The following is a 15,933-nucleotide window of genomic DNA, read 5'->3' as shown; positions in this document are numbered from 1 at the left end:
ATGGGAGTCACGTGAAAAATTAACACGGACCAGAATAAATGAGAGATGAGCTACTCATTCTGTTTATCATAATTTTTCCTTGGCTACATTAACATACTTCCACTATTGGAACTATTGTCAAAGATGTGTATGTGCCATGATGCCATGTGTATGTAGAAGTGTTGGGGGATCTGCTCGTTGAAAATGTATTATTTCTGATCAAAGGAAACGTAATAAACGAAAAGATCTGTTTATATTGATGAACGAGATTCAAAGAACCGAGTCACTAAAATGATTCGATCTTTCCATCACTAGTGCCCTCCATTTGTTGCGAGTCTCACCGAGTGGACGCACGTGTATACTGCGCATGCGCCTTGTTTTGTGCGCATGCGAGTTGAAGCGTATTGCGTGGACTTCCGGACCGTCAACTTTCTCATTACACCTTTCGGTTAAAGAGAAGCGCTGGGTGTTATCGCTACGCTGCATTGCCTTTTGGTGTACTTTTTTTTCAAGTGTTTTGCTGCGAATATGCTGCGAGATGAATCAACACTGCGCATAAGGACGAAAAAAACGTTGAAATCACGAAGAATGAAAGCGGTCAGTGCTTCTTTCAAAGCAAGCCATCTAAATCGTGTTACGTTCACGCATACATATAGACGCAGAGCAGTGTCTTAGCTAGCATGCCAGCGTAGACATCCAACACAGTAGAAAATTGTCCCAGTCTGCAAACCAGTGTCATATTCTCTACCATATGATTTTGCAGATTTGAACGCTTCAGTTAAAGGTTTCAGATGTGCGCATGCGTATTTCGCGTGGCCTAATTTATTATTGATTATAATATGCGTAGTGTAGCTAACAATAGCCGACTGCACTGGACTTAGCTGTGTAGCTAGGTATATGATGAAGTTTGCACAGTTCCTTATTCAATCTTGCATTGGTCTGAATTGTGGTACTGTACACACGATATTAGGGTCCGATTTGTGAATTATGATCTAGTTCTCGATTACAGACACCACAAGATTTGTTCTTAAGGTGTCTTCCAAAGTGCAGAATGTCAAAAGCCACTCAGAAATGAAACCAGCCTCATATGACCAGGCTGATTTGTGAAGAAATCACAATTATTATTATTATTTTTTGCAATACAGGTAACAAAAATCCAGGAAACACTCCCATTCTAAGAATGATACAGTAATTTGTCTCCAACCCTCCAAAGAGTTGAGAGTGTAGCAGTTTGGAATAACATATAAAAACATCATATCAGATTAGTACCTAGTCTAAAAGTATCACAGTGAGTGATGAATGAAAGAAAAGTCTAATGGCAAAATATTTGTACAAACGATGGAAAGAGTAATAAAATATTCTACACTAGTAAAAGTAGTTACTAGTCCCAAAGCAGCTTTACACAGATAAAGCGGTAATAATATTATATAAAAGAATGTGGACGTTTATTACCTATAAGTTAGTTGCTTATAATTGTTTATACCTGATGAGCAAGCCAGTGGCGACTGTGGCAAAGAAAAACAAGAGATGGTGTGAGGAAGAAACCTCGAGAGGAACCAGACTGAAAAGGACCCCGCAGACAAATTTTACCGATTTGTCAATTTGTTGAAGCAGTCCAAGGCTTATGTCCATTCACAGTGAACCGTGTCCTCGTACGCACTTATTAGCCGTGTAATGGAATGCCATTATCTGTGTTTATATTTGTAGCTATGTAGTGTTCGAAATGTTTGTCCTTACCATATCAATACCAGAAGGTTTTGGGTTTGTTACATCACGGAAAAATCCGCTATAAAGCTGGGATGCAGTGCTTCTGCAAGTTAAAACGACATTCGAATAGTATTTTAATGCATTTTAAGCAACAATCAAGAAATTTTAATTGTGCATGTTACCTATGTCACGCTTGAGATAAGATCATTTTCACGCATTTAAAAATGTAAAGTTTCACACCTGAGTCAACATGTTTCATAACACCACAAAGAGTCTAAAAGAACAATATAAATTGATAATAATATGGGAAAAACATTGTAAGTTTCAGCTAATCTGGAAAAGGAAAATTACTGAAGTTTAACAAAACTTTTTTTGTTTGTCTTACTATAGACCTCTAAGGAGGAGTATATTGTGTATGTTGGCATCAGCTGGCTGTAGAGGTCAACGTGTGTCATAGAATCGGGGTAAGTGACAAATTTCCCAAATGCTATGTATTATTTGAGTTATGTAAATGAATATAAGTTGGTAATTACTGGAATACTTTGATTCGAAAATATTTACATTCAACTTTGGTTAAAACCCCCCCAGATATAAGCAATCTATTATCTTTTTTTTTTTTTTCTTTTTCTTCAAAGGGTGAGTCATGGAGAAATTATCCAACACATGCGAATAAATACTGATTATAATACAGGGACAATTGGAAAAAAAAAAAAAAAAAGGAAAATAAGGTTTTTGAGATAATTGGTGAAAAAGTTACATGCTATAAAAAAAAATGGACAGAAGCCCAACCGATTTAGTTTGTAATTAAATGCTTACTGTCAAAATGTCCACATTGCGTTGTTGTCAGATTACGCTTACATTTACGGTATTTGGCAGGTACCCTTATCCAGAGCAACTTTTACATTTTACATTTACAAATTAGATAATTTTTATACACTGAGCAATTGATGTGCCAAAGTAGGTCCAAGTATAGTCCAAAGTAGGAAAGTGATCTTTTTTTCCCCCATGAGTATAAGAGTAAACAGTCTTGTCTTTAAATGTTGCAGCAAAAAAACCAAAGTAATAATTAATTTCTCTATCTAAACTTGCAGTTTTCTTTTATTCAGCAATAATATTTGATTCTTTGGACTTGGTTGGATGACGTGGAAATGGTGAAGCAGGAATCACCTGTAAATCAGTAAAGAGGAAATGATGGCAGCTTTTAAGTTGATGAAGAGTGGAAAGTCGGTTCACCCAGACGACATACCAGATGAAGCAGGAGAGATGGCAGTGCAGTGGAGATTTTAACAAATTTACACAAAATTTAACAAAATTTTGAAAGGTGAGAGAATGCGGAAATGGAGAAGGAGTGTGCTGATCAGCCACACCATGGTTATGGAAAAGAGTAGTGGAAGCCAGGCTGAGAGAAGAGGTGACCATCTGTGAGCAGCAGTATGGGTTTATGCCGAGAAAGTGCACTATCGTTGCATTATTTGCTTTGAGAATGTTAATGGAAAAGTATAGAGAAGGTCAGAAGGAGTCACGTTGTGTGTTTGTGGATCTAGAGAAAGCGTATAACAGTGTGCCGAGAGAGAAGTTGTGGTATTGTATGAGGAAGTCAGGGGTGTTGTGAGGGTGGTGCAGGACATGTATGATGACAGTGAAACAGGGCAGTGGATTTGTGCAGTTGCAAGGAGTAGGGGTGGATTATTTTAAATATCCGAGTTCTATTTTGCAAAGTAATGGAGAGTGTGTTAGAGAAGTGAAGAAAAGAGTGCAGACAGGGTGGAGTGGGTGGAGAAGAGTGATAGCAGGAGTGATTTATGATAGAAGAGTATCTGCAAGAGTAAAAGGGAAAGTTTATAGGACTGTAATGAGACCTGCGATGTTGTATGGTTTAGAGACAGTGGCATTGAGAAAAAGACAGGAGGTGGAGCTGGAGGTAGCAGAGCTGAATATGTGACGACGATGGACAGGATTAGATTTAAGTTTATTGGATTGGACAGTGCAGGTAGGTCGTTTTGGAGATAAGGTGAGAGAGTTGAGATCGAGAAGGTTTGGTCATATGTAGAGGATGGACATCGTGTATATCAGTAGAAGAATGAAGAAGAATTGGAGCTACAAGGCAGGAAGAAAAGTGGAAGGTCAAAGAGGAGGTTTTTGGATGTGATGTGGGAGGACATGCAGGTGGTTGGTTTGGAAGAGGTAGATGGAGACAGATGATCCGCCATGGGGACCATTAACAGAAGCAACCAAAAGAAGATGATTTGTTTATTTGGACTTGTTTCCTCTTGCCATGTACAACCAAACTGACATACTGAGGTGATCAGAAGGCACAGAATTAAACGTGGTCCAATATGCCTTGAAAATTCGTTGAGATCTGATCACTCTTTGGGATGATTTGGGCATATTTGCTGTGCAAATGCAAAAGGGTCCTCATGCATCATAGATGGATCGCAGAATAGATGATGTCCTAGCCTCGAAATATGTAATTATTGAAAACTGTTCTGAAGTTGACCTGAACGCTATTGTTCACCACTGCTTGTTTAATGGATATTAAAGTTGATACTTTAAGAGCATAGTAAAGAGTAACTGCTTTCATACATTACTCTGTTTATTTCTAAGGACAGAAGATTGTGAGTTTTTCCAATACCATTGAGTCCAAAAAAGCAAAACTGGTTGGGCTGTCATGGATGGAATGATAGCATATACATGCCTATATCAGTCACAGCAACACGAGCCAGTAATGGGCATCATGCATGCTGTAGGAATCAGAACACTTTCCTTAGTGTGTTACGTTGTACGAAGACCCAGCATGATCAGCAGATCGCAAATATAAGGTTGGCTGGCTATAAATGTGTTTGCATATGTAACCCTTCATTCTTCCAGACCTGTAGCTGTTATATGATAGTGGGTGGGTGGGAACAAAACTACACTAGGAGGAAATTCAGGGGGAAATTTACATTGTGAGTGACAAGAGGGTGACCAAGTGGTGCTAGGGGTAAGTGCAGATCCATTTTTCTAAATCAAAATGATCTGCTGGAACCTGCATTTAAATGATTTTCTGATTAGTACTGATAACTCACTGAGATGTGCAGCTGGTGAACCCTGCCAGAATGGCAAATCAGCATTCTTTGCATGGGTAGAAAGCCACCAGCTGCAGATAGGGTAGCTTTGCGCTTTTGAGCATACTTAGAAAGGATAGAAGTCGCTATGTTTTTTTTTAACCAGTGTTGTGGTGTTGGGATCCGATGAGAGGACCCCAGACATTCTTTTTTTCACATCTCCTTAGAAGAAGAATTTTACAGTGGTACTTATAGCATAAGTAGGTACCCAGTCTTAATAATACAGTGGAACCCGATTATGTCGATGTCCTAGGGGGTCCCCAAAAAGCATCGAGATAACCGGTGATCGAGATAAACGAAAATCAATATGGCTGCAATATATTAACGTGCTTGAAATTTCTTTATGTACATGATGTGCGTTAATAAATGAGAATGTGCATGCACGTGTTTTTGGAGGGTTTTTTTACACAACAGCGTTGCCGCGATTTGTTTGATGAAGGCATGTTATAAAAATGTACATACAGTACATGTCTGTACTGTCAGGAATCCACCTGCCACGCCCCCTTCGGCGCCCCCTTCGGCGTGGCCGGTTGCTTTCTCTGCCGCTTTCTCTGAAGCTCCCGGCTTCAATCGCGCACATATGGTGCTCGTTTAACATCATCACCAGCTCCTATTTAAACTTCCACACTCTCACCGTCCGTTATTGTTGGTATATGTTGGTTCACGGCGGTCGTTGTTATCGCTCATGCGTATCCCGGTACGTGCCTTCCCACCGGCATTCTCTCAACGGCTGCGCTTTTTTTCCCAAAGCGCATCGCGGATTCCCCCCGATCCTGCCGGTGTTAATTCTATGCTTTTGCTGCTCATACGTTCCGCGCCGCGGTCCTACCAAGGGCGGCTTTCGCCTCCCGTTCATCGCATAACATTTAATAACAAAAGGCATATGTGCACTAACTAACAGCAGAGATTCACCAGTATATAATACAACACCTGTAGCAGCTGTAAGGCTTGATTTTTCCGCCACTTTCGTGAGTTCTTCTGCGGCTGCACAGTGCCGATCGACATAACTGGCGTTAAATGGCAAATTTTTCCCCCCTTGTGCTCGAGATATTAGGGTTCGGCGACATAAAAAAGTCGACATAACCGATAAAAAATGCTTAGACAAAGCGAGAATTTGGCGGTTCCTCTTCAAAAACGTCGACTTAATAGGGTTGTTGAGTTAACCGAGGTCGAGATAAGTGGGTTCCACTGTATATGGTTTTATAGAGCAATAGTTATCATAAACCTTTCCCAGCATCAGGTAAGTACAAGCAGGAAGAACTAAGTTGAAACAATCATGTTACCACCCAAGCCACAAGACGGCTGCTTGTTGATATGATGTGGACCTTACCAGGATTCAGATAAAGTGACCAAATGCCAACACAGGCAATTTGTTTGCACAACAGGAAGATAAAAGCCAACAATCATAGTGACATGTGGCAGGGTGTCCTGACAGATACAAGGCAACAATCATAGAGATTAGTATTAGCTTGCGTAATATTATAAACAGCTAGGAAAAAATGTATGTAATTTAACAGCAGCCTTGCATCTTAACACTAGGTATTCTACACCTACGGCACCAAAATTTTGGTTGTATTTGTGCACCAGTGCACCCCCAGGTTTCAGTCACTTGCTGTCTCCATTACTTAATGACAATCATGTGATTCTGCTGAGGCATTTTTATAGCACCTCAGACAGACACTTTTTTTTCACATTGTGGCTCATGCTGTATCAAAAGAAAGCATGAATAAAACACTCAGATGAAATCTTTATCCGCCTAGAGAAACTAGGGCATTCACAAAGAGCGAGGGCAATTTTACTCCATTTGCTCTATGCCATGGATGGTTGTGGCGTCATTGGGATTTGAACTGTCGACTATCCCTCCACAAGTAACTGCCTGCATCAGATTTAAAACAAAGCTAAAATGTACCCCTCTACACCACAACTCTTTTCCCATTCCCACACCGCACCATGCCCTCTCCGATCCTTAGCCACAGATCAAGTCTTCCCACTATTTCTCAAGATAAGACTCTTCTGTGTTCTGGTGGTGTAACAAATGTCCACTTGATGTCAAACAGCTAAGCCTCTAGCAGTCTATATCTAATGATGTATATCTTTTATCAACTTTACCAACTTATTTCTTTTCTATCATAGCTTTAGACTGATAATATTCTCCTACTGTTTCCTAATTAACAGCATTTAGAATGCATTTATTAAGGAAGGCTTTAAAGACCTTTAGCTCTGTATAGGATTGTGTGTCTAATGCTATAAATGTTAATGTGGTGACAATAGGGCAAATTGCTTTCTTTCAATCTGCACCATGAACCTAATAACCTGCAAGTTCAGTAGCTGCATCAGGGATCTTTGAGATTAGCAAGCTTGTCTCTGTGAGATATGGAATAACAGTAATCGTTTACTGATGTCTAACTGGTCAACTTCAGAGTTGATTTGAACTTGATATTTTCCTCCTCAGATGTCTGGAAAATGGGGGGACGACACATTTTTTTTAAATTATTAAACATCGTTCCAGTGCAGCAATTCACAGCCTCCATGCACATTCTTCTGACTAACCGTCTGACTCCCTTTTCAGAAATCTTGCAAGGAGCTCCTGGGTGTTCATGGTTGATGGTAGAGTGATGTTCCTTCTACTTGCTGATAATGGCCCGGATGGTGCTTACCACCCAATTTTTACAATAATATCGAAAAACTTAGGAAGAGGTAGTCATAAAGTAACTAACACAATATTTGGTTGCATAGCCCTCAATTGCAATAATTACATCAAGCTGCCAGCCCATTGACATCGACTGCATTATACTTTTATAGTGCTTTTCCAGACTTTATCTTGTTTTAGTTGTTGTTTGTTTTGGGGGCATTCCTTCTTTCAGTTTTCTCTTCAGAAGTTAAAGTGCATTCTCACTCCGTTAAGGTCTTTTGATTGACTTGACCAGTCTACCTTCTACCATACCTTCCCTGATGAAATTGCTTTGGTGGCAGTGTGTTTTGGGCTCTTAATGCTGACAAGGGGTTTGCTCCTTTTGGTGTAGTCTCTCGAAATCTTCTCCAAGCAGTGGATTGTGATTCATTCATCTCGTCACAGACCACTTTTGTCTGTGGAGGGTTTTGAACTTGCCACTCACTGTGTTTGTGTTTTTATTTTTCCACAGAATTCACAATGTTTCTGTTAACAATGTTTTCTGCATCAAATGTGTTAACAGACCTGTTCTGTATTTGGTTGATGTTTTCTATTTTTTTTTTTGCCATAGTACTTGTGCAATGGCTCTGATCAATTTTTACCCCTCTTCATCTTTTTAAATGAACCATACCCCATACAGTCCTGTTGGTGTTCTTAATACAAAATAAAAGGGGATTCAGATCTTTTCCTAGACATTTTATTACAGACCACTTCATGCCAAAATCGTATAACCACATTGTAAAATCTGAGTTCCCTTAGAAACGTATTAAGTGTTGGACTGCAAGTTTGTTTAGTCTCCGTCTCACACTTTGACTGCATTTTTTTGAAGTATTATTAAGCTTAAAACATGTACAATGCCAGGGGTATTAAAAAAGAAAAACAAAGATAAAACTACAGTTAGCACCGTGTCACTGTGGCTACTCACTCTGTACTGGATATAAGATTTTTTTTTTTGCGCATGCGTGAAAACGATAAAGAATCCATAGAGCTAGTGTTAGCCGCTAACCCTAGTGCTATGGATTCTTTAGCCTTTTATGTCCAGATTCAAGAATTTATTTTAAAAGAAGAAAATCCTGAGAATTCCCCATATTAAGGGAGTGAATGACTAAAGACATTTGGTAAAATTGTTGCTGAAATAAGTAAAACTGCGTGGGTTGCGTTAGGAAGGGCATCCAGCATAAAAACATGGGCCAAATCAAATATGCGGATCACGAAAGAGAAATTCATTAGAGGGACAGTGCATGTAGGACCTTTTGGAGACAAGGTGAGGGAGGCGAGATTGAAATGGTTTGGACATGTGTAGAGGAGGGACATGGGGTATATCTGTAGAAGAATGCTGAGGGTGAAGCCATCAGGAAGGAGAAAAAGAGGAAGACCAAGTAGGAGGTTCATGGATGTGGTGAGGGAAGAAATGCAGGTAGCTGGGTTGAAAGAAGCAGATGTAGAGGACAGGGGGGTATGAAGACGGATGACCCACTGTGGCGACCACTGAAGGGAGAAGCCAAAAGAAGAAGCAGAACTCTTTGGCATGGTAATCCTTTACGATTTGCATACAGTGGGTATGGAAAGTATTCAGAACCCCTTAAATTTTTCACTCTGTTATATTGCAGCCATTTGCTAAAATCATTTAAGTTCATTTTTCTTCCTCATTAATGTACACATAGCACCCCATATTGACAAAAAAACACAGAATTGTTGACATTGTTGCAGATATATTAAAAAAGAAAAACTGAAATATCACATTGGTCTTAAGTAATCAGACCCTTTGCTCAGTATTTAGTAGAAGCACCCTTTTGATCTAATACAGCCATTTTGGGAAAGATGCAACAAGTTTTCACACTTGAATTTGGGGATCCTCTGCCATTCCACCTTGCAGATCCTCTTCAGTTCTGTCAGGTTAGATGGTTAACGTTGGTGGACCGCCATTTTTAGGTCTCTCTAGAGAGGCTCAATTGGGTTTAAGTCAGGGATCTGGCTGGGCCATTCAAGAACAGTCACGGAGTTGTTGTGAAGCCACTCCTTCGTTATTTTAGCTGTGTGCTTAGGGTCATTGTCTTGTTGAAAGGTAAACCTTCTGCCCAGTCTGAGGTCCAGTGCACTCTTGAGGTTTTCATCCAGGATATCCCTGTACTTGGCTGCATTCATCTTTCCCTCGATTGCAACCAGTAGTCCTGTCCCTGCAGCTAAAAAACAACCCCACAGCATGATGCTGCCACCACCATGCTTCACTGTTGGGACTGTATTGGACAGGTGATGAGCAGTGCCTGGTTTTCTCCACACATACCGCTTAAAATTAACGCCAAAAAGTTCTATCTTGGTCTCATTAGACCAGAGAATCTTATTTCTCAGCATCTTGGAGTCCTTCAGGTGTTTTTTAGCAAACTCCATGCGGGCTTTCATGTGTCTTGCACTGAGGAGAGGCTTCCGTCGGGCTACTCTGCCATAAAGCCCCGACTGGTGGAGGGCTGCAGTGATGGTTGACTTTCGACAACTTTCTCCCACCTCCTGACTCCATCTCTGGAGCTCAGCCACAGTGATCTTTGGGTTCTTCTTTACCTCTCTCACCAAGGCTCTTCTCCCCTGATAGCTCAGTTTGGCCGGACGGCCAGCTCTGGGAAGGGTTCTGGTCGTCACAAACGTCTTCCATTTAAGGATTATGGAGGCCACTGTGCTCTTAGGAACCTTAAGAGCAGCAGAAGTTTTTTGTAACCATGGCCAGATCTGTGCCTTGCCACAATTTAGTTTTTCTTTTTAATAAATCTGCAAAAATGTCAACAATTCTGTGTTTTTCTGTCAATATGGGTGCTATGTGTACATTAATAAGGAAAATAAATGAACTTAAATGATTTTAGCAAATGGCTGCAAAATAACAAAGAGTGAAAATTTAAGGGGGTCTGAATAATTTCCATACCCACTGTATGTTATAATACAAAATGTGTTTTGCCAGAAAGTGTTTTGCAAATAAGTTATAAACTTGCAATGGCAAGAAATAAATGACGGAATTCAGAGAAAGAAGTCAGAATTGCAAGATATATGATCTCAAAATTCTGAGAAAAAAAATCCGAATTGCGAGTTCGTATCACGCAATTGTGAGGGGGAAAAAAGTTAGACGTGAGACGTTTTTTATTTATTTTTTATTCAGTGGCAGAAACAGGCTTCCATAGTTAAGTAGATCATATATTTTGAAAATTAAATATTCAATGGAACACACACACACACACACACACACACACACACACACACTTAAATATCTTTAGAAAAGGTGACTAAAAGTTGATTGGTTGCACAACTCTGATCTGGGGCTGATCACATTACCCAATCAGGTATTTTACTAATTAAATTTTAATAATCCTTCAGAATGTGATTTTTACTGTTATGATGAGTGTTATAATGAGTACATACAGCTCAGAAAAGTAATACACTTATTTTATTTTCGATGGTGTAATGTGTCCAGGTTTAATGATTAACCACTTAGGTGGCTAGTCCATACATTCATTTTTGCTAACAAATTTTAGACCAGACGGTTAGATTTGGCATGCAAAACCTAACCTGGAGTTGGAATACTGGACGCTGAAACTTCCTTGATCCCAATCAGGCCAGCTAATGAATTTATTATTTGTTTAACCCTGCTCCAACACTCACACGGGCTTCCTGCCTTCAAGTTCAATCTTTAACACTGCCATAATGGCTGTGGATTTTTCTCTTCATTGTACTGTTGTACACTATATGGCAAAAGGTTTTCTATGATTAAGTATCCCAACTATATGTGATCTTTCTTTAAATTGTTGGCAAAAATGTTGGATGCACATAACTGGGATGTTTAGGATGTCTTTGCAGGTTGTAACATTGTAGTATCTTCTTCTTCTTTTGGCGTCTTCCATTAGGGGTCGCCACAGCGGATCATCCGTCTCCATACCCCCTCTGTCCTCTACATCTGCCTCTTTCAAACCACCTGCATGTCTTCCCTCACCACATCCATAAACCTCCTTCTTGGCCTTCCTGTTTTCCTCGTTCCTGAAAGCTCCAACCTCAGCATTCTCCTACCGATATACCCCATGTCCCTCCTCTGCACATCTCAATCTCACTTCCCTCACCTTGTCTTCAAAACGTCCTACATGCGCTGTCCCTATAATAAACACATTTCCAATCCTGTCCAATGTCGTCACTCCCAACAAAAACCTCCACATCTTCAGCTCTGCTACCTCCAGCTCCTATCTCTTAACTATAAATAAGGGCCCTAAAGTATTTCTAGCACGAATAAGTGAGGGTTCATGAAGACCTAGTTTGCTAAGCTTGGTGTAAAATAATTTGAGTGGATTGCACAAAGCTGAACACCCTGGTGACTTTACTAATGCTTGTGTGGATGAATGGGCAGATCCCCTTTTCCAGCAGTGACAAATAAGGCAGTTGTCTTTCTCTTGTTTACATACATTTCTTTTTTGTTTTTATTATTTGGTTTTCTTTGTTGAGGCCCCTAGGAACTAAGTAGGTATAGATGCCATGGTATGCTTGAACATCAGAATTCTTTGTCAGTGACTTGTTCCATTGTTTTGAGCCTATACGAGACTGAACAGCACTTCTGCCAAATATAGTAACTTTGGCAGTTAAAAATTGTGGTAAACGTTGTATATACAAACCGTTTATTGAGATCTGAATAGTCTGTTTCCCTGTCCGAGCTGCTGTACAGTTACATAAGCTGTAAACAAATAATTATTAGCCAATTTTGCACTTTTAAAGACAAGTGTATTTTGGTTTAAGCATGTAAATTAAGAATAACAAAAGCCTTTGAATGATGAAGTAAAGGACAACTAGATATTAATGAAATTCCTTTTCGGCTGATTGATGTCTTACAAGAAAAGTATACATCCAACATATCTAACATTTTGCACATTCCTATCTGACTCATGTTCTCCCATTTTCTTTTTTAGATTCTATTATCCTGACTCAAGACCACACGCCAGGGAAGGAAAGGAATAGATTTTATGCCTTGCATCCTTTTTCTGCATCCCCGATTTCATACTTTTCCATCTGCAATTTGGGGATCATGGATTTGAATCAGTAACCTCCTTAATGTTAACTGACAATGGAAGGAATTGCTAAAACTGTGTAATGTTAGCTTGCCTTAGATCTCTTAATCATTGTAATTAATTTTAAATGGAAAATGTTCGATGTTCATATCATTTGCATATGTACAGTTTTTAATTTATCTTTAAAGCACACTTAAATGTTATATTAATCCTACATTTTTTCCTCACTTTTTCCATTGAATTGTTACCATTGATCAGATATCAAACAACCCTTGTTTGAACAGACATGGCGTACCATTCCGATTTTTTCCCTGGAAATGAGTTTATTTGCACAGAGTGTGGGGAAGGATTTGGCCAGTACCCGAAACTGATCAATCACATGGCTAATCATGGGCCAATGGGTCCGTTTTCTTCCATTTCTGAAACTGATAATGGCTGTGACAAACCTATTGAATTTGCTCTTCATGAAAATGGAACACTCACAGTAGTTGATCGATCCGCATTGTCAAATTTCTCATTCTTATTTGGAAAACCCATGTCAAAGTTTTTGTCGAATACAACACATTATCAGGATTCCTTGTCTTCAAGCAGAGTGGTCGAACGAGACCATATCCAGTGTAGATGTGAGAGATGTGGCCAAGTGTTCAGGAACCAAAGAAGTTTGCAAGAGCACCAGCGATATCGTCCCCTTGAGCAAGGGTTTAAGTGTACTTTATGTTGCAAGGTTTTTTATGATAGAGAGAGCCTTCGTGGGCACCTTCAGAATCATGCTCATGAACGTTTTTACAGTTGTGGACATTGCGGAAAACGATTCTTAAGACAAGAGACCTTGTTGCTACATCAGAAAGAATGGCATAGGTCTCTTGGATCCCAGAGTTCAAGTAAATTCGATGAAGACCGTGAAAATGGTATAGATAAATCATATCCTTGCAAGATTTGTGGCTTGCGTTTCTTTTGGTTATCAGACCTGCAGAGCCATCTACTGAATCATTCTCATGTCAGCAAAGCCTCTGATGATCTCACACAGAAAGAGAACATGCAGGACCAGGATGAGAGTAGCCCGAAAAAAAATCCCTCCCATTCTCCGGATGATACTTCTGACCGATCATATCGTTGTGGCTTATGTGGCGGACACTTTAATTGCTTGTCAGATTTGAAAGACCATCATCTGTCAGATCATCCAGACGAGGACTCTTCTGAACCAGTACCTGAGATTAGAAAGCAGCCTGCCAATTACTGTGGTGTAATGCGTCAAATGGTTCCAAAACACCAGACTCAACGAATGGATCTATTGAGGCCACGAATGAGAGGTAGACCAAGAGGAGGTGCTGCCAGAAGTAATCCCCACACTAAAGTTTTCCCTTGCAAACAATGCCATAGAGTTTTTGTACACTCTAGTAGCCTCTCTCGTCATATGCGTTACCATAAGGGTACCCTTCATACTTGCCTTTATTGTGGTAGACACTTTCCACAAAGATGCGATGTCACAAGGCATGTTGCCATGTACCATAGCTCAGACATAAAGCTAAAGGTCGATGGGGAGAAAGTAGACCATGAAGATAAAACTTCTACTCATATGTCACCAAAAACACAAGCAAGCAATGACAGTGATCATAAATCGCAGAACAACGAAGACCAGCAGTCATCAAACCCTCCAGACAAGGAAGACTTGCCAGATACCCAAGAGACGTCTCTACTCAAGCCAAGAATAACCTACAAATGCAAAGATTGTGGTCGAGTCTTTAGGCTACTCAGCGTATTTCAGCGACATGGCCGTTACCACAAAATAAACCCCTCTCGGGTATTGCTAAGCTGTCCTCATTGTCCATGTCGCTTCACCTTCCGCTCTGCTCTCGAGCGCCATCTTCAGAATCATGATAAAGAAGGCTCTGAGAAACATGGTGGGGAAGAATCTCCAACTGCAGAGGAAAATATGGAGGATTTAGAAAATGAAGACGATTTAAGTGTTGAAACAAGTGAGTTAGAAGCTGATACAAAAGAGAGTCCATCAAAATATATATTGTATGAATGCACTGAATGTACTGAGACTTTTACAGATCTACAGCTATTCCTCAAACATCAGCACACTCATGGTTGAAAGGTATTCGGAGAGTCTGTATAATGCACCTTTAACTGTTGATTTAATATATGTTGATGTTTTGGTTTAATACAATGCCACATCTGCAATGGGTTGGACAACCAATTTAATATTGAATGACTTCAAGCTGCCAGTTATTAATATCGAAGTTCACTGAATTTGTGTACATTGTCTTACTCCACTAAATAATGTCATACTGTGAACTAACATAGAACATTGGTAGAGATGTTTAGTTCCTCCTCTGATTGCCTCCAGTAGGCCATGAACGGATGGTAAAGTGGTCATAGAAAATAGGTATTTCCATTTTTCCAAATGAGTTTCATTAATTCAGACTGACATCATGTGTTGTTGGAACCCAGGGTACAGTGCTAATTAAGCTTACTGATGCAGTATGGAGTGCAGATTTGTTTGGGGGCTTCCTTGAGGGACTTGTACTAAAAGACTAACGTCTAATATAATCACTGCATTTGCTGTTTGGAGACTTGTAGACATTTTGAGGACAATTCAATTCTGACTTTTCTTCTGACTTGCTGTAACAGCTATATATGAAAAGCTAGGCTTAAGTACTGGACATGCTGGTTGCACTTCTACAAGCTCATTTTGGGACAGTGAGTTTCAGTCCATTACAAGAATCCTGGGAACTGACACCCATCAGATGGGAATATTACTGTATACATGTGTCCAAAGCCACAGACAAGGTTTTTCAGTGAATCCCAGGGTCTGAAATAAAGTATAGGTGATCTTTTTTTTTTTTTAGCAGTTCAACATTTTAGCGATTTTGTATCCTGTTTTATGCTCTATTCCCTCTAGCAAATTGTAAAAACTGTTCCCAAATGGTCACCTTTATTTGTTTCTGTGCTATGTGGGTGATATCTTTTTATTTTATTTTATAATAATGACTGAAACACAACTGCAGATCTCTTGTGTATTTGTATTAATAAAATTAGTTATCTGACATTATGTGGAATGTATTTGATTATGTTGGTGTGACAAATTGAAAAAAGCAACTGTTACATAAATTACATGTTTTCTACTAATATGATACACCTGAATCACTCATTTTCACCGCCGCTGATATACTGCACATGCAATTACTGCTTTTTTCAATGTATACAAGAATTATGAAAAAAAGGCCCCCATCACAAGTCATGGACAATTGAAGGCTGTGGATTTCTCTGGAGATCACAGTTTCAGCTCAACTCAAGCTTTATTGTCATTCTTCCACATAACATAACACACTAATCAAAGGAACGAAATGACGTTTGTGAAATTAAATTGGGAATGGTGGTACAATGTTTCTGGTCACTGGGTAACCATTACTTGGGATATTTAGGGTAATGGGGTAAG

At 39.7% G+C, this 15,933-nt stretch overlaps 1 protein-coding gene across 1 annotated transcript; it reads left to right on the top strand.

Annotated features, from left to right (window-relative positions):
- Positions 1–339: 339 nt before the first annotated feature.
- Positions 340–15,541, top strand: si:dkeyp-84f3.5 (uncharacterized protein LOC334144 homolog). Its single transcript, XM_046847139.1, has 3 exons — positions 340–576; positions 2,077–2,150; positions 12,390–15,541. The coding sequence occupies exon 3, from the start codon at positions 12,775–12,777 to the stop codon at positions 14,584–14,586; it is 1,812 nt and encodes a 603-aa protein (XP_046703095.1). The 5' UTR covers positions 340–576; positions 2,077–2,150; positions 12,390–12,774; the 3' UTR covers positions 14,587–15,541.
- The last annotated feature ends 392 nt before the right edge of the window (positions 15,542–15,933 follow it).

Source organism: Silurus meridionalis, chromosome 4 (genome assembly GCF_014805685.1).
Source record: "Silurus meridionalis isolate SWU-2019-XX chromosome 4, ASM1480568v1, whole genome shotgun sequence".
Classification (NCBI taxonomy): domain Eukaryota; kingdom Metazoa; phylum Chordata; class Actinopteri; order Siluriformes; family Siluridae; genus Silurus; species Silurus meridionalis.
The sequence above is the reverse complement of the archived record's forward strand: the minus strand, read 5'-3'. Positions and strand labels throughout refer to the sequence as shown.